Source organism: Amblyraja radiata, chromosome 15, assembly GCF_010909765.2.
Source record: "Amblyraja radiata isolate CabotCenter1 chromosome 15, sAmbRad1.1.pri, whole genome shotgun sequence".
In the NCBI taxonomy this organism is placed as follows: Eukaryota; Metazoa; Chordata; class Chondrichthyes; order Rajiformes; family Rajidae; genus Amblyraja; species Amblyraja radiata.
In genome coordinates this window covers 59,861,880-59,880,436 of record NC_045970.1, presented here as the reverse complement: position 1 = coordinate 59,880,436, position 18,557 = coordinate 59,861,880, and the positions used below count along the sequence as shown (strand labels likewise).

Below are 18,557 nucleotides of genomic sequence, written 5' to 3'. Positions count from 1 at the left end.
GGGGGAGAGAGGGAGGGAGGGGTGTTGAAATTATCAGTTTTTAAAAGTAATGTTAAGTGAGAAATAAATCAAAGCAATGAAATAAAAATATAGAATTTAACAATAAAATGTTAATGTTAAAAATGAAATGCACTCTTGAAGATTTATAATGAACAGTTAAATGAGAAAAATCAAATTGATAAAAATAAAGAAAATTACAATGAAATGCAATAAAATTTTATTCTTTAAAAAATAAGCTTGTAAATTAAATGGAATTTTTAAGATTTATATAATGAGCAGGTTGATGTGATACAAATAAATTCAATCCAATAAAAATAAAGCTGATTTTTATCGTCAGACAAATGCAATCCACGACTCCTGTCTTCACAAGCAAAGTAAGAATGACGGTTAGTGAAGAATTCAAACAATCGCTGAGCGTTCAAGATGATGTGTGAGCGCCTCCTGCACCAAAGGGGGGGGGGGGGGGGGGGGGGGGGGTGGTGCGTTTGTCGTCACACACAAAGATGAGGAGGGAGAGGGGGAAAAGTGTGGAGGGAGGGGGGGTGTGGGATCGGAGGTGGAGAGGGGTGAGGGGGAGGGAGGGGTGTTGAAATTATTAGTCTTTAAAAGTAATGTTAAGTGAGAAATAAATCAATTCAATGAAATACAAATATTGAATTTAACAATAAAATGTTAATGTTAAAAATGAAATGCACTCCTGAAGATTTATAATGAACAGTTAAATTAGTAAATTCAAATTGATAAAAATAAAGAAAATAACAATGAAATGCAATAAAATCTTTTTTTTTTAAAAATAAGCCTGTAAATTAAATTGACTTTTTAAGATTTATATAATGATCAGGTTGATGTGAAACAAATAAATTCTATCCAATAAAATAAAGCTGATTATTATTGTCAGACAAATGCAATCCACGACTCCCGTCTTCACAAGCAAAGTCAGAATGACGGTTAGTGAAGAATTCAAACATTTGCTGAGCGTTCAAGATGCTGTGCGCGCGCCTCCTGCACCAAAGGGGGGGGGGGGGGGGGGGGGTGGTGCGTTTGTCGTCACACACAAAGATGAGGAGGGAGAGGGGGAGGGGTGGTGCGTTTGTCGTCACACACAAAGATGAGGAGGGAGAGGGGGAAGAGTGTGGAGGGAGGGGGGGTGTTGGATCGGAGGTGGAGAGGGGTGTGGGGGTCTAAGCTATTGCAGTAAAGTAAACAGTGTCACTAATGCCAGCGTGTTGTAGAGTAATTAGTCGTTAAGAAATAAGCTCGGTCCTTCCTGTGAAACCTATCGGTACTCGCGGTAAAGTGAAGAAGCGGTCTCAATTAATAAGCGGCCGTTTGGCGATCGTGGAGGCGAGGATCATATCTGTGGCCGGGCAGGGGGGGGGGGGGGGGGGGGGGGGGTGGTCGTCAGTATTTTTAGTTTGCTCGTTTTCGGACCATGATAACGGGAGAAAAAGGGAGTGAAATTGATTGCTATTTGCCGCGAGTTCGTAAGTTACGCGATCGGAGCATTTTGTCCCTGCATGTTTTCGCATGAAGCTCCGAGATTATCTGTTATAGACTAATAACTGTACAACAGGCTGGCATTAGTGACAATGTTCAATTCACCGCGTTATAGTTCAGGCCCTCAATTTCATGAATGAACGTCTGAGTAAGTGAGTGAGTGAGTGAATGAATAAGGAATGAATGAATGAATGAATGAATCTATTAACGTTATAAAGGGTGCAATTAGATTAATTAAAGTCCATACAGTTTGATGTTCATAAATTCCGGCCTTTAGTCTTTCCTTTCAGGTAGGTGATTCATGGGTTCATTTGTGTTCCAGCACATCAGCATGGACCTTGTTCTCTTGCATTTTTATCCACTTCGCAGCACTTTCTTCTGTATTTTTTAATGTTTTTTGCACTAAATACAATGAAGCTGCTGCAAGTTTCCATTACATTTATTCCACAGAACAACACATTTGAATCTCCAGTAAAACAGGCATCTGTGAAGCCCTCTCAGCCATTTTGTGTGCTGGCGTGAAACAAAGCGCGTGATTGGCCAACTGGCAGACAACTCAATGTCAAACGTGCATTGATTGGAATATTAAAATCTCGACATATTGTTCGTTCTTCTCTAATTTAATTAAGTTGTGCATGTGTTGTTCATATCGAGTTTTAGGGGTTTGAAACACGTTAATATTTTTACACAATATGTGAACATATCATGTTGTTTTGAAAGCTCCTCGGCTCACAGGCTATTCTCTGTACGGTAACTATGGCAACGATGTCTTTGAGCATCTGGGCTTGTGTGGGTGATAAGCCAGTTTAGTTTTGAAGTATTGGGGGGGGGGGGGGGGGTATGTTATCCATTAAAAACGTGCGCTTAAACACGACGGAATGAAATGAGAAGCGCATACTTAGAAAGAAAAGCGAAATCTCTGACGAAGTGGAAAAGACGTGGGCGGTCCTGCGGCCCCCAATAGCCCCCAATGGGGGGGGGGGGGGGCGCCTCACACACACTAACCACCCCCACACACAGAGTTGGAAAAGTGCATAAAGACCGTTCCCTACCTGTAGCCCCCAGGGGAGATTTGGTCGTTGAAGTCTGGTCCCTGCCGTCTTAAAATAGTGTATCTTGAAGTCGTCGAAGTCGGGTCCGTCTCGGCAACGCGTGGGGGGGGGGGGGGGGGGGGTTTGCGGTGCGGCATCACACACACGAAGCTTCGACACACACAGAGCCTTAAAAGTGTAAATGCCCGACCTCTTTTCCGTTTTTCTCTAATTTAATTAAGATGTGCAGGTGGTGTTCTTATCGAGGTTCAGGGGTGAAAATATTTTCACACACACAATATTGGAACATCTCATGTTGTTTTGAAGGCTCCTCGGCCCTCATCTGACTCTCTGTACTGTCACTATGGCAACGATGTCTATGAGCACTGGGCATTGTGACATCACACGATGGAACGTTCACCATTGGCTGGGGCTCCTGCTTTGGCATATGTAAATGGCTCCATTCCGATTGGGCATCTGTGAGCATTGGGCATTGTGACATCACACGATGGAATGTTCAGCAGGGGCTGGTGCTGGTGAGGCTTGTGTGGGTGAGAAGCCAGTTTAGTTTTGAGATTTTTGGGGGGGGGGGGGGGGGGGGGGTGGGTAAGGTTTTGATTTAAAACGTGCGCTTAAACACGACGGAATGGAATGAGAAGCGCATACTTAGAAAGAAAAGCGAAATCTCTTCCGAAGTCGAAAAGACGCGGGCGGTCCTGCGACCGGTTTCGGAGTTGCGGAGAATCACAGGGAGCGCGCCAGCAAAGGGAGTGGGCCAGGGTGCCGGACGGACGGAGTTCCGTTTTGGAATCTGGGGCGAGAGTTTTATATATTATATGATGATAGATAGATATAGATGGAGAGAAGGCAGGAACGAGCCAGCACCGCAGTGGTATGAACATTGACTTCTCCAATTTCAGGTAGTCTCTGCCATCTCCTCCCCTTCCCAGCTCGACATCAGCCCACTGTTTCCGCCTCTTCCTTTCTTCTTCCTGCCCCCACCACCCTCCCATCAGTCTGAAGAAGGGTCTCTACCGAAACATCGCCTATTTCCTTCACTCTATAGATGCTGCCTCAGCCGCTGAATTTCTCCAGCATTTTTGTCCACCCATTCACACAAGTTAGAAACATAGAAACTAGGTGCAGGAGTAGGCCATTCGGCCCTTCGAGCCTGCACCGCCATTCAATATGATCATGGCTGATCATCCAACTCAGTATCCCATACCTGCCTTCTCTCCATACCCTCTGATCCCCTTAGCCACAAGGGCCACATCTAACTCCCTCTTAAATATAGCCAATGAACTGGCCTCGACTACCCTCTGTGGCAGAGAGTTCCAGAGATTCACCACTCTCTGTGTGGAAAAAGTTCTTCTCATCTCGGTTTTAAAGGATTTCCCCCTTATCCTTAAGCTGTGACCCCTTGTCCTGGACTTCCCCAACATCGGGAGCAATCTTCCTGCATCTAGCCTGTCCAACCCCTTAAGAATTTTGTAAGTTTCTATAAGATCCCCTCTCAATCTCCTAAATACTAGAGAGTATAAACCAAGTCTATCCAGTCTTTCTTCATAAGACAGTCCCGACATCCCAGGAATCAGTCTGGTGAACCTTCTCTGCACTCCCTCTATGGCAATAATGTCCTTCCTCAGATTTGGAGACCAAAACTGTACGCAATACTCCAGGTGTGGTCTCACCAAGACCCTGTACAACTGCAGTAGAACCTCCCTGCTCCTATACTCAAATCCTTTTGCTATGAAAGCTAACATACCATTCGCTTTCTTCACTGCCTGCTGCACCTGCATGCCCACTTTCAATGACTGGTGTACCATGACACCCAGGTCTCGCTGCATCTCCCCTTTTCCTAGTCGGCCACCATTTAGATAATAGTCTGCTTTCCTGTTTTTTGCCACCAAAATGGATAACCTCACATTTATCCACATTATACTGCATCTGCCAAACATTTGCCCACTCACCCAGCCAATCCAAGTCACCTTGCAGTCTCCTAGCATCCTCCTCACAGCTAACACTGCCCCCCAGCTTAGTGTCATCCGCAAACTTGGAGATATTGCCTTCAATTCCCTCATCCAGATCATTAATATATATTGTAAATAGCTGGGGTCCCAGCACTGAGCCTTGCGGTACCCCACTAGTCACTGCCTGCCATTGTGAAAAGGACCCGTTTACTCCTACTCTTTGCTTCCTGTTTGCCAGCCAGTTCTCTATCCACATCAATACTGAACCCCCAATGCCGTGTGCTTTAAAATGGATAACCTCACATTTATCCACATTATACTGCATCTGCCAAACATTTGCCCACTCACCCAGCCTATCCAAGTCACCTTGCAGTCTCCTAGCATCCTCCTCACAGCTAACACTGCCCCCCAAGTTCTGTTATCCCACTTTCCTCACCCACTCCATACACATTTGGGGCAATTTTACAAATACAAGAGATGAGAGAATAAAACACTCTTGACTTACATCGCTAATGTGTGGGATAGAACTAGTGCACGGGTGATCGGTGGTCGGCATGGACTAGGTGGGCCGAAGTGCCTGTTTCCACGATGTATCTTTAAACTAAAAACACTAAAACCAGAGGAAATCTTAAGAAGGGTCTCTACCCAAAATGTCACCCAATTTCTTCTATCCAGAGATGCTGGCTGCTCCATGGAGTTCCCCCGCACAATTAAAGCATGGAATAGTCTTCACCCTACCATAGTTACCCAATCAGACACAACTAAATTTAAAGGAGCTTAACTCCATGTCAAGAGTCAAGAGAATATTATTGTCATGTGTCCCAGATAGTACAATGAAATTCTTGCTTGCTGCAGCACATGGAAATGGCAAAGGCATTAAACGAGTATTTTGTATCAGTCTTCACCATAGAAGACACAAAAAATATTCCAACGTTGGATAAACAGGGGGCGGTAGGAATGGAGGAGCTAAATACTATTAAGATCACCAAGGAGGTGGTATTAGGGAAATTAATGAGACTGAAGGAGGATAAATCCCCTGGGCCTGATGGATTACATCCAAGGGTCTTGAGGGAGATAGCGGTGGGGATTGTGGATGCATTGGTGATAATTTTCCAAAACTCCCTGGAGGCAGGAACGGTCCCAGTGGATTGGAAAATGGCCAATGTAACACCTATATTTAAAAAAGGAAGTAAACAGAAAGCGGGTAACTATAGACTGGTTAGTCTAACATCGGTGGTGGGTAAAATGTTAGAGACAATTATTAAAGAAACACTAACGGGGCACTTGGATAAACATGACTTCATCGGACAGAACCAGCATGGTTTTGTGAAGGGGAAGTCCTGTTTAACGAATCTGCTCGAATTCTTTGAGGAAGTAACAACCCGGGTGGATAAAGGGGAACCTGTGGATGTGGTATACTTGGACTTCCAAAAGGCTTTTGACAAGGTGCCACATAAGAGACTATTGCTAAAAATAAAAAATTATGGAATTGGGGGTAATATATTAGCATGGGTAGAGGATTGGCTAACAAATAGGAAGCAGAGAGTGGGGATAAATGGTTCATACTCGGGATGGCAACCGGTAACTAGCGGGGTTCCGCAAGGGTCGGTGCTGGGACCCCAGTTGTTCACAATTTATATAAATGATTTGGAGGAGGGAACCAAGTGTAATATATCAAAATTTGCGGACGATACAAAAATGGGAGGAAAAGTAGGGGATGAGGAGGATAGGAAGAGTCTGCAAAAGGATATAGATAAGCTAGGTGAGTGGGCAACAACTTGGCAGATGAAGTTTAATACTAATAAATGTGAAGTCATTCACTTTGGGAAAAAAAATGATAGGGCAAGTTATTTTCTAAATGAGGAGGAGCTGCGTTGTAATGCAACGCAAAGGGATCTAGGGGTATTAGTACATGAATCACTAAAAGTTAGTATGCAGGTGCAGCAAGCAATCAGGAAGGCCAATGGAGTTTTGGCCTTTATTGCTAGGGGGATTGAGTATAAAAACACGGAGGTCTTGCTGCAGCTGTACACAGTATTAGTGAGACCACATTTGGAATACTGTGTACAGTTCTGGGGTCCATACTTAAGAAAGGATGTACTAGCCCTGGAGGCAGTGCAGCGAAGGTTTACAAGATTAATTCCTGCAATGAGGGGATTGACATATGAGGAAAGGTTAAGTAGGCTGGAACTCTACTCTTTGGAGTTTAGAAGAATGAGAGGCGATCTCATTGAAACATATAAGATCGTGAGGGGCCTTGATCGGGTGGATGCACCGAGGATGTTCCCAATGATCGGGGAAACTAGAACTAGGGGACATAGTTGCAGAATAAGGGGGGGCTCTTTTAAAACTGAGATGAGGAAGAACTTCTTCACCCAGAGGGTGGTTAATTTATGGAATTCACTGCCCCAGGGAGCAGTGGAAGCAGAAACTTTAAATATATTTAAGACTAAAATAGATGGTTTTTTAGCTGCCAAGGGGATAAGGGGCTACGGGGAGAGGGCAGGGATATGGACCTAGGTATGGTTAGTATAGTAAGACCTGAGTGATCTCCTGGACAAGTGTCGATCGCCTAGATTGGGGTCGGAGAGGAATTTCCCGGATTTTTTTCCCGAATTGGACCTGGGTTTTTATCCGGTTTTTTGCCTCCCCCAGGAGATCACGAGGTTTTTGGGGTGGAGAGGGGTGATAGCGGTATAAAGGGGAGGGTAGTGTCTTGTGTTCTGTGTCTTGTGTCTACTGTTTGTGGGTAAGTGTGTCTGTTTAGTGTTCAGCCATGAGCGAATGGCGGTGCGGGCTCGACGGACCTGGTGGTCTACTCTCGCACCTACTTTCTATGTTTCTATGTTTCTAGCACAACAGAATATGTAAATATAATGCAGAACAGGAGATATAATACACTGATATAATTCAGTGTGTTTATATACCATAGACCATATATATACACAATAAATAAACAGATTAAGTGCAATAGGCTGTTATTGTTCAGAATTTGAAGTTTGGTGGTGGACCCTTCACTATGTGTAGTAATATATCAGCAGTAACCATAGAGTCCAACACCAGCAGTCACTTGTGGATGCAACAAGATTTAACAACTGAGGCAAATTCCTTTTATGTATAAATACTTGGCTAATAACATTTATTCAATTCAATTCATGATGGGGGCGCAGTGGTAGACTTGCTGCCTTACAGCGCCGGTGACCCAGGTTCGATCCTGACGATAGGATGGTGTTTGTACGGAGTTTGTACGTTCAGCCCGTGATCTGCGTGGGTTTTCTCCAAGATCTTCGGTTTCCTCTCACACTCCAAAGACATACAGGTTTGTAGTTCATTGGCTTGTGTAAAACTGTCCCTAGTGGGTGTAGGATAGTGTTAATACGTGGGAACTGTTGGTCGGCGCGGACCTGATGGGCCCGAAGGACCTGTTTCCGAACTGTATCTCTAAACTCTAAGCAGACTAGGAACTTATTTAACATTTCTCCCCCAGTGTGAACGAGTTGGTGTGTCAATTGTTCAGATATTCGAGTAATTCCCAGCCCACACACTAGACAGGTGAATGATCTCTCCCCACCATGAATTCTCGTGGGGCATCACCCGGTTAGAGTTACTGAGTGATCCCCTAGGTAACAGAGATGAACGAATAAATCCCTTCCCACATTCGGAGCAGGTGAACGGCCTCTCCCCCTTGTGAACTCGCTGGTGGATCTTCAGACTCCTTGCTCGATGAAATCCTACCCATGGTTGGGAGAGGCAAATGGCTTCTCCACAGCGTGAATTGGCTGGTCGGCCTTCAGGTTAGAAGATTGAGTGAACGGCCGCTCTCCAGAGTGAGTTCTGCGGTGTCTCAGTAACGTATCCGACTGAGTGAATTCCATCCCACACTCGGAGCAGGTGAACAGCCTCTCTCCAATATGAATTTGCTCGTGTCTCTGTAACTCAATTGATTCAATGAATCCCTTCCCACACTCAGAGCACACAAATGGCTTCTCCCTCGTGTGAATTTTCTGGTGTCTCAGTAAGTCAAATGAACGAGTGAATCCTTTCCCACACTTGGAGCAGGTGAACGGACTCTCTCCAGTGTGAATTAACTTGTGTCTCTGTAACTCAATTGATTCAATGAATCTCTTCCCACACTCAGAGCAGACAAACGGCTTCTCCCCTGTGTGAATTTTCTCGTGTCTCAGTAAGTCAGATGAACGAGCGAATGCCTTCCCACATTCAGAGCAGGTGAACGGCCTCTCCCCGGTGTGAACTAGCTGGTGGGTCTTCAGGTTAGAAGAGTGAATAAATCTCTTCCCACATTCAGAGCAGGTGAACGGACTCTCTCTCGTGTGAACTCGCTGGTGGATCTTCAGACTCCTTGCTCGATCAAATCCCATTCCACAATCAGTATAGACAAATGGTTTCTCCGCAGTGTGAACTCGCCGGTGGGACACCAGTTGGGAGAATTGGCTGAATACCTTCCCGCACTCAGAGCAGGTGAACGGCTTCTCCCCCGTGTGAATTCTCTGGTGTCTCAGTAAGTCAGTTGAACAACTAAATCCCTTCCCACATTCAGAGCAGGTGAACGGCCTCTCTCCAGTGTGAATTTGCTCGTGTCTCTGTAAGTGAAATGATTCAAGGAATCTCTTCCCACACTCAGCGCAGACAAACGGCTTCTCCCCTGTGTGAACTTTCTGGTGTCTCAGTAACAGAGATGAAAGAGCATATCCCTTCCCACATTCAGAGCAGGTGAACGGCCTCTCTCCAGTGTGAATTTGCTCGTGTCTCTGTAAGTGAAATGATTCAACGAACCTCTTCCCACACTCAGAGCAGACAAACGGCTTCTCTCCCGTGTGAATTGCCTGGTGTCTCATTAACCCAGATGCACGAGCAAATCCCTTCCCGCACTCAGAGCACACAAACGGCTTCTCCCCCGTGTGAATTTTCTGGTGTCTCAGTAAGTCAGATGAATTAGTAAATACCTTCCCACATTCAGAGCAGGTGAACGGCCTCTCCCCCGTGTGAATTCGCTGGTGTCTCTTCAGTAGATACGATTGATTGAACCCCTTCCCACAATCGGGACAGGTAAACGGTTTCTCCACAGTGTGAACTTGCTGTCGGGTCAACAGGTGGGTAGATTGGTTTAATCCCTGCCCACACTCAGAGCTGGCCAGTAATGTCTCCATGCTGTGACCTGTCTGGCGTCCGGGCGGATCAGCTGACGCAGTGAATCCTCCCACACGTTCAGGCGCCGGTGAAATAAACGAGTTAGAGATTCCTGAACATCAATCCTCTGCTTCTTCTACCCTGTAAAAAGAGTTGACCATAAATTAACAGGTAAAGATCTGTCCGGGTCGGGACCCTTCCTCTCACCGCTCAATCCGTGCATTCGATGCGCTCACGCCGCCGGGGACCGCACCGATTACCCCCGCAGCCGGGGGCCGCTCCTCAGGCCGGGCCTCGGTGTTGACTGATCCCGCGCCCGGATCCCCGCTCCTACCCGCCGCCGATCCTCCGGAGTCTTTTGCCCACGGACCGCATGCGCGCCTTGGCCGCAACACTTCCGGGGTTCTTTGCGCCTGCGCGCTTGGTATTGGCTGCAACATAGGGCGAGTTCTGGGGCGCTGAGATTTCTGGGTAAACAGGGCGCCATGGACATGATCTCAAATCACCGGCTCGACGTTCCCCAATGGACAACAGCCACTTTGTTCTTGTATGTGGAGAGTCTGCAATCAATGTAACACCGCGGAAATTCCAACTGTTACTCATGAACCAATGGCAGGTTTCACCCTCCCTCCCCAGAGTAAACAGGAGGAAGGAATACAAGAGCATTTCAGAGAAGTCAACACAAGAGAAAGACTGGCAGTGAGTGACCAGATGGCCTACATTCCTTGCGGAGACTGATTATTTGTAGACCATGGGCCGCGGTGCTTTTTAGTTTCATTTTGTGACCAAAATCATGTATCTACCTGTATTTATAACATATTGTGTAAAAATATTATAGAAATCATACCTGAAACTCGTCAGAGGGCGGTGGACGCTGGTTCCCCGGATGCATTCAAGATGAAATATGAGAAAAACCTCAAATGTTCCTAGTAGTAATTGTCCAATAAAAGAACGTTTGACATTGAGTTGACAATTGACCAATCACGCGCTTTGTTTCATGTTAGCTAGGCAGCGAGCACACTGGTATCATATCTGCCTCCTAACAACATCACAGCAATAGCAAGGTTTTGAAGGAAGAAAGGTAATGCTAACCACTGGCTGATCATTTTGTTTTACAATTGATTGATCTTCGTAAAGTTATGATGTTCTGAACTGTGAAATAAAAATCTATATTACTAAATCTCTGATCTTGACCGCTTTTAGTGTTTTAGTGTTATTATGTGTGAAATATTTTAAATTTCATGTGCGATGCTCCGCTATTCCCTGGGAAACGTCTTTTCATTTTGCACTGTACAACTGTTGCTTGCAAGATGACAATAAAGGTTGATTTGATTTGATTTGATTTGATTTTGGCCGACTGCTGCGATTTCCGAGAGAACGCCACAACCTACGGCCATTATTTTTGGCCACCTCGCTCAGAGAACCCTCCGCCGTATGAGTGCGCAGGATTTTTTCCGTCGATGAAAAGTGAGAGATATTAATGTTTCTACAAAATTCCCCATTCTCTCTGCTACCCCCGCTGGAGGCAGGGGGAGGGACTATAAAACCAGGAAGTGTCGTGCCTCACTCAGTCTCTACAATCGAGGTGACTCACCGTGAAGTAGACGTGCGTTCAGTGTTATTCGTAGCTCAGTCTCTGCCAGACCCAGGAAGCGAGAGGGTCTGGCAGAGACTGAGCTACGAATAACACTGAACGCACGTCTACTTCACGGTGAGTCACCTCGATTGTAGAGGCCCTTCTTTAATATGTGTGTTATGATTGTGTCTATAATTTGTTTGGTTGTTTGTCTTTTGCACAAAAGTCCGCGAGCATTGCCACTTTCATTTCACTGCACATCTCGTATGTGTATGTGACAAATAAACTTGACTTGACTTGACTTAGACTCCCTCTGGTTTTAGTGTTTTTAGTTTAAAGATACAGCGTGGAAACAGGCCCTTCGGCCCATCTAGTCCATGCTGACCACCGATTACCCGTACACTAGTTCTATCCCACACATTAGCGATGTAAGTCAAGAGTGTTTTATTCTCTCATCTCTTGTATCTGTAAAATTGCCCATAATGTGTATGGAGTGGGTGAGGAAAGTGGGATAACAGAACTTGTGTGAATGGGTGGACAAAAATACTGGAGAAACTCAGTGGCTGAGGCAGCATCTATGGAGCGAATGAAATAGGCGATGTTTCGGTAGAGACCCTTCTTCTGACTGATGTGAGGGTAGTGGGGGCGGGAAGAAGAAAGGAAGAGGCAGAAACAGTGGGCTGATGTAGAGCTGGGAAGGGGAGATGGCAGAGACTACCTGAAATTGGAGAAGTCAATGTTCATACCGCTGCGGTGCTGGCTCAAAGGGCCAAATGGCCTACTCCTGCACCTATTGTCAATTGTCTAAACTGCCCAAGCAAAATATGAGGTGATGCTCCTCCAATTTACGGTGGGCCTCACTCTGGCCATGGAGGAGGCCCAAAAGGGTCGGATTTGGAATGGGAGGGGGAGTTGAATTGCTGAGCCACCGGGAGATTGCGAACCGAGAGGAGGTGTTGGGCGAAGCGATCGCCAAGCCTACTCCTGGTCTCACCGATATAGATCAGCTGACACCTAGAGCAGCGGATGCAATGGATGAGGTTGGAGGAGGTGCAGGTGAACCTCTGCCACACCTGGAAAGACTGCATGGGTCCTTGAATGGAGTCATGGGGGGAGGTAAAGCGACAAGTGTAGGATTTCCTGCGGTTGCAAGGGAAAGTGCCAGGAGAGGGGGTGGTTTGGGTGGGAAGGAACAAATTGACCAGGGAGTTATGGAGGGAGAGGTCTCTGCGGAAAGCCGGCAGGGGAGGAGATGGGAAAATATGGCCAGTGGTGGGATCCCGTTGATAGACAAAAACGTTGGAGAAAATCAGCGGGTGAGGCAGCATCTATGGAGGAAGGTATAGGCGAAGTTTCGGGTCGAGCCCCTTCTTCAGACCGATGTTGGAGGGGGGGGGGGGGGGGGGGGGGGTAAAAGAAAGGAAGAGGCGGAGACAGGCTGGGAATGGGAGGGGTAGGAAGGAGAAAACAAGGACTACTGAAATTAGAGATCCAATGTTCATAATGCTGGGATGTAAACTACCCAAGCGAAACATGAGGTGCTGTTCCTCCAATTTGCAGTGGGCCTCACTCTGGCCATGGAGGAGGCCCAGGACAGAAAGGTCAGATTTGGAATGGGAGGGGGAGTTGAAGTGCTGAGCCACTGGGAGATCAGGTTGGTTTTTGCGAATTGAGTGAAGGTGTTGTGCGAAGCGATCGCCAAGCCTACTCTTAGTCTCACCGAGGTTGATCATATGGTGAATAATCCAACCACATTTTTGTTTGAATGTGGAAAGAAATAATAGAAATTGTAGTCATTGCAACATGTAAAAAGATTTGAGAAACTGTATTATAATTTTGCTGCATGTCATTGTGGTATATATCATGTCTTGATTGGTGAATATGTTTAGTTTGTGACTTGATTTGAAGCAGAAATAATATATGAATGCTTCATTGAACATAATTCCGACTGGTAACTACGCACTTCGTTCGAGCACATTATCGCACGCGTCATGCAAGCCGTCTTAGATGACCACTTAAACTGTCATTTGGCAACCTAAAAAGCTTCCGTGGTTGCCTGGCTAGCAACAAAGAAAAAAGTTATTTAAGAGCCCTGTTAAGGCATCTTCTACTGAGAGGAAAATGCTTCTAACCCTGACACAAACCCTAACCCTGACCCTAGGTCGACATTTTTATTGATCATTTTTATTTCACAGTTCAGAACATCATAACTTTACAAAGATCAATCAGTTGTAAAACAAAATTATCAGCCAGTGGTTAGCATTACCTTTCTTCCTTCAAAACCTTGCTATTTTGATGTTATTAGGAGGCAGATATGATCCCAGTGTGCTCGCTGCCTAGCTAGCATGAAACAAAGCGCGTGATTGGTCAATTGTCAACTCAATGTCAAATGTGCTTTTATTGCACAATTACTACTAGGAACATTTGAGGTTTTTCTCATATTTTAAATATATACAGTATGTGCAAGTTTTGTTCTTTATAGACAATAGGTGCAATAGTAGGCTATTCGGCCCTACGAACCAGCACCGCCATTCAATGTGATCATGGCTCATCATCCACAATCAGTAACCCATTCCTGCCTTCTCTCCATATCCCTTAAATCCGCTTACCCGAAGAGTTTTATCTAACTCTCTCTTGAAAGCATCCGGGGAACCAGCTTCCACTGCCCTCTGACGAGTTTCAGGTATGATTTCTATAATATTTTTACTCAATATGATATAAATACTGGTAGATACATGAAATGAAACAAAAAAGTCACAAAATGAAACAAAAAAGCCCATGGTCTGCAAATAAATGAGTTCTGTTGAGAGCTCCTTGTCTCCGCATGCAATGTAGGCCACTCGGCCCATCTGGTCACTCACTGCCAGTCTTTCTCTTCTGTTGACTTCTCTGGAATGCTCTTGTATTTCTTCCTCCTGTTTACTCTGGGGAGGGAGGGTGAAACCTGCCATTGGTTCATGAGTAACATAGTTGGAATTTCCGCCGTGTTACATTGATTGCAGACTCTCCACATACAAGAACAAAGTGGCTGTTGTCCATTGGGATACGCTGAGACGGTGATTTCAGATCCTTCTTCTTCTTCTTCTTCTTCTTTGGAGTTTTACGGCAGCCGGCATCCACAATGTTGCATTGCTGCCACCTTCTGGCTTCACTCCACAGTCCTCATGTCTTTACATTATATCCTTTTTATAAGGCCAGAGGCCCTCAAGAAATTAAACAACACCTTTACTCCTTTTCCTTCCCCTCCATACTCTAGAATGTTCTTTTCTGATATGTCTGTCATTCCAATTTTCTTCATTTCATTGATCAAAACTCTTCTTTCTGTTTCATATCTTCTACATGCAACTAGAGCATGCTGAACTGTTTCCGGCTGATGGCATTCCTCACACAGCCCAGTAGGGTGTTTTCCCAACATTTTTAATGTGCTGTTCAGGTGAGTGTGTCCTATCCTCAATCTTGCTAATACTACCTGTTCTCTCCTGTTCCCCCCTCTTCTTGCTGTAATGCCCACTCTATTTTGTAGCGAATAGAGGTGTCTCCCCTTTGTCTCCTGATCCCAGTATTGTTGCCATTCCTGATTTATTTTCTTCCACACAATGTGTTTTCCTTCAGATTTGGATAATTGTAAGTTTACCTCTATGTTCTCTTTTTTAACGGCCTCTTTTGCTAATTTATCCACTTTTTCATTTCCTAGCACACCAATGTGTGCTGGGACCCACAACAAAGTCACGTCACTGCCCTTCCTTGTTACTTGGCTTAATAGTAGTAGAATTTCATACACTAGGTCAGGCCGCCTATGAGATGCACCAGACCCAATACTCTGGATTGCAGACAATGAGTCACTACATATTAATACTTTGCATGGTTGCACCTGTTCTATCCACCGAACTGCCATCAAAATAGCGTACAGTTCCACTGTATACACTGCCAAATAGTTATTTGTTCTTTTGCAAATCTCAACATTCATCCCTTGCACTACCACAGCTGCCCCTGTTGTTTCAGCTACTGGGTCCTTTGATCCATCTGTGAAGATTAAGAGGTGTTCCCTGTATCTATTATATATATGGTTATGGTATTCTGTTTTTAGGTCCGAATTTTTTTCCCTCCTTTTTGCCTCCCATATCTCCAGATCAACTTTTGGGATGTTCAGTAACCATATTGGGACAGATGGCCACAATACTGCAGGGCAGAACTCTTTGTCCTCTACTTCCATGTCCCTTGCCACACCTCCTCCAACCCAGCCGTAGCTTCCAGACTGAGCCACCCCTCTCTCCCAGCACTCCTGTACTACCTGTTTTGTTGGGTGGTTCTCTCCATGACCCTTAAGGCTTAGCCAGTAATTAGCCATTAGTTGTCTGCGGCGCAGTCTCAACGGCATCTCCCCAGTTTCCACCTGTAGTGCACATACAGGTGACGTCCGCACACCTCCTATACAGATTCTTAGAGCTTCCGCTTGGACTTTGTCCAACTCGGACAACACTGACTTAGATGCTGATCCATAAGCTATACTGCCATACTCTAGTCTGGATCTGATCAGTGATACATAGATATGTTTAAGAGATAATATATCTGCTCCCCACTCTAAACCTGCTAAGCATCTCATTACATTGATGGCTTTTTTGCATTTTCCAATTATTTTTGTAATGTGGACCCTCCATGTTAATCTGGAGTCAAAATGGACTCCCAGGAAACGGAAATCTTTTACTCTTTCCAAATTGTTGCCGTATAGTTTTAACTGGACATCCTCTTTAATTTCCTTCCTTGTGAAAACCATTGTCTTTGTCTTCTCTATAGAGAATTTAAAACCCCATTTCACTCCCCACTCTTCCACCTGGGCTATCCCTTGCTGCATTTTTCCCACGATAAAATCTATATTCTTCCCCTTTCTCCATAGGCTGCCATCATCTGCAAAGAGCGATCGCCCCATCTCTGGTTGAATGTTTGCAAATATATCATTGATCATGATTGAGAATAGGATCGGGCTTATCGCACTTCCTTGGGGAGTTCCATTCTCGACTACACATTTACTAGAGATGTCTGACCCTATTTTAACTTGGATACTTCTACCGTTAAGAAAATCCATTATCCAGTTAAAAATATTTCCTCCTACTCCCATTAAATGCAGCTTTATTAGAAGACCTTCTCTCCACAACATATCATAAGCCTTCTCTACATCAAAAAATACAGTAACTACAGATTCTTTTTTAACTTGTGCTTTCCTTATATCATCTTCCAAGCACAGAACTGGATCATTAGTACCTCTCCCTTTTCTAAAGCCACTCTGATAATTAGCCACTATACCGTTTTCTTCCATTAGATGCATTAATCTTTCATTTACCATTCTTTCCATCAGTTTACACATGTGCTGTTAAAGCTATAGGTCTATAATTTACTGGATTACTTGCATCTTTGCCTGGTTTTCTAATAGGCACAATGATTGCTTCCTTCCACCTCTCCGGTATTCGCCCTTCTTCCCACACCTTGTTATATAGTGCAAGTATCTTTTGGAGTCCCTCCTCACTTAGATGCTTTATCATTATGTAGCAAATATCATCCTTCCCTGGGGCTGAGTTCTTACACTTGGCCAGAGCTCTCTTTAGCTCCCCCAAATTAAATGGAATATTGTACTTGTCCTCTGTGATACCTTTCCTTTGTAAGGCCTCAACATTTTCCTCTCTTGTTCTTTCCCTACCTCTTCTTCCTTCATCTGATAAGTTGTGGGAGCTGTGAACCCTACTAAAAGTGTTAACCATTAGTTCTGCTTTGTCTTTATTTGAGACTACAGTTTGATCTCCATTTGTTAGGATAGGATAACTCCACTCCCTTTTATCACCTTCTATTTTTTTAATCATCCCCCATATCTCCCCTACCTGTGTTGTGTTTCCAATTGAATCACAATACTTCCTCCAATATGCTCTTTTTGTTTGTCTTATAGTCCTCCTTACAATTGCCTGAGCCTGTTTGTAATTAATCATGTGTTGGTAGTTATGAGTTCTTTTTAATAATCTGAATGCTCTGTTTCTATTCACCACTGCCTCTTTACATTTATTGTCCCACCATGGCACAGCTTTCCTTTTTGATCTTCCTTTACTTTTAGGTATGGAAACTAATGCTGCTCTTTTGATACCTTCTGACAATTTATTCTCAAAGTTTTCTATATCTGTCTCTTCTTGTATCGGTTTTACATATCTATCACTTTCCTCCTTAAATTTCTCCCAATTAGCCTTTCCAAACACCCATCGTCCACTTCTGTTTTCTTTACTCATAGTTAAAGTAATATTTATTTTGCATAGCACAGGATGATGATCACTTCCTATGGTACCCTTTTCATATACTTCCCAGTTACATTTAGCAGCAATCCTATTAGAAACAAGTGTAAGGTCCAACACAGACTCCTTCCCTGTCCTAACATCTACCCTGGTCTTCTTTCCATCATTTAGACATACTAGATTACCATCATTTAATAATTCCTCAATTACCTGTCCATTATTATCTGACTTTCCACTGCCCCATAATGTATTATGTGCGTTAAAGTCCCCACACCAAATAACATTAGATTTGCTCTGGCCTTCTACTTCCTGTAACTTACTGACCTCTAATCGCTTACATGGATTATAGTAATTTATTACCACTATTTTCCTCCTCTCAGACCACACTTCTATTACCACATATTCCTGTTCCTGCCCAATTCCTAATACCTTGTATGGTATCCCTTTTTTAATGAAAGTGGCACAACCCCCTCCTCCCCCATTTCCCCTATCACATCTCACTGCAACATAATCATATAGAACAAAATCTAAACTTGGTTTCAACCAGGTTTCCTGAATACATACGACATCTGTTTTTTCCTTCCTACTGTCTATGAATTGCTTAAAGTCTTGCCCATTGGCTAACAAGCTTCTTGCATTCCATTGTAGGATTAACATTAATATTATTAACCCACACATGTTGACTCTTGGCTCGCCTGGATACTGAGACCATCATGTATTTCCTCCCACTTCAATCCTGCCATGCCCAAGTGGTGGACTGCAGCCTTTACAATGATTTGGATCCTTTCTGTTTTGGATTTTACTTCTGCTGTCGCATTTATTACTCCTGCTATAAATATAACCAGGTTTTTCTTTTCTTTCCATATACTCTTTTCTTTTTCTTTTATTGTTTCCATTATGCCCATATCTTGCTCCCTCCTGATCCTTCTTTCATTCATCTGTTTTGTAGGGTCAGCCTTTTTTGCTGCCTCTGCATAGGAGACCTTTTCCTTCACTCTTATGTTTTGTACTTCAGCTTCACGTTTCATCACCTCACATCCCCAGTAAGCCACACTATGCTTTCCTC

At 44.4% G+C, this 18,557-nt stretch overlaps 1 protein-coding gene across 3 annotated transcripts; it reads right to left on the bottom strand.

The window, feature by feature from the left end:
* Positions 1–7,923: 7,923 nt before the first annotated feature.
* On the bottom strand, positions 7,924–10,046 carry LOC116981497 (gastrula zinc finger protein XlCGF8.2DB-like). Of its 3 annotated transcripts, none has more exons than XM_033034544.1 (3): positions 9,981–10,046; positions 8,735–9,787; positions 7,924–8,566 (listed from the first exon to the last, which is right to left on the bottom strand). In XM_033034544.1, exons 2-3 carry the CDS (start codon positions 9,664–9,666, stop codon positions 8,230–8,232), a joined length of 1,269 nt encoding a protein of 422 aa, XP_032890435.1. In that variant the 5' UTR covers positions 9,667–9,787; positions 9,981–10,046; the 3' UTR covers positions 7,924–8,229. The 3 variants fall into 3 exon arrangements, with proteins under 3 accessions (XP_032890435.1, XP_032890436.1, XP_032890434.1); XM_033034545.1 differs by lacking the exon at positions 9,981–10,046 and having other exon boundaries at positions 8,735–8,790; positions 8,959–9,872; XM_033034543.1 differs by lacking the exon at positions 9,981–10,046 and having other exon boundaries at positions 8,735–9,872.
* Positions 10,047–18,557: the final 8,511 nt, after the last annotated feature.

Excerpts from the sequence above, each read along its gene's own strand:
- LOC116981497 (XM_033034544.1), bottom strand. The coding sequence starts at position 9,666 with ATGGAGACATTACTGGCCAGCTCTGAGTGTGGGCAGGGATTAAACCAA. Across the intron at positions 8,567-8,734 it reads CTAGTTCACACCGGGGAGAG|TCCGTTCACCTGCTCCAAGT; the intron begins GCCGTTCACCTG and ends CACTGGAGAGAG.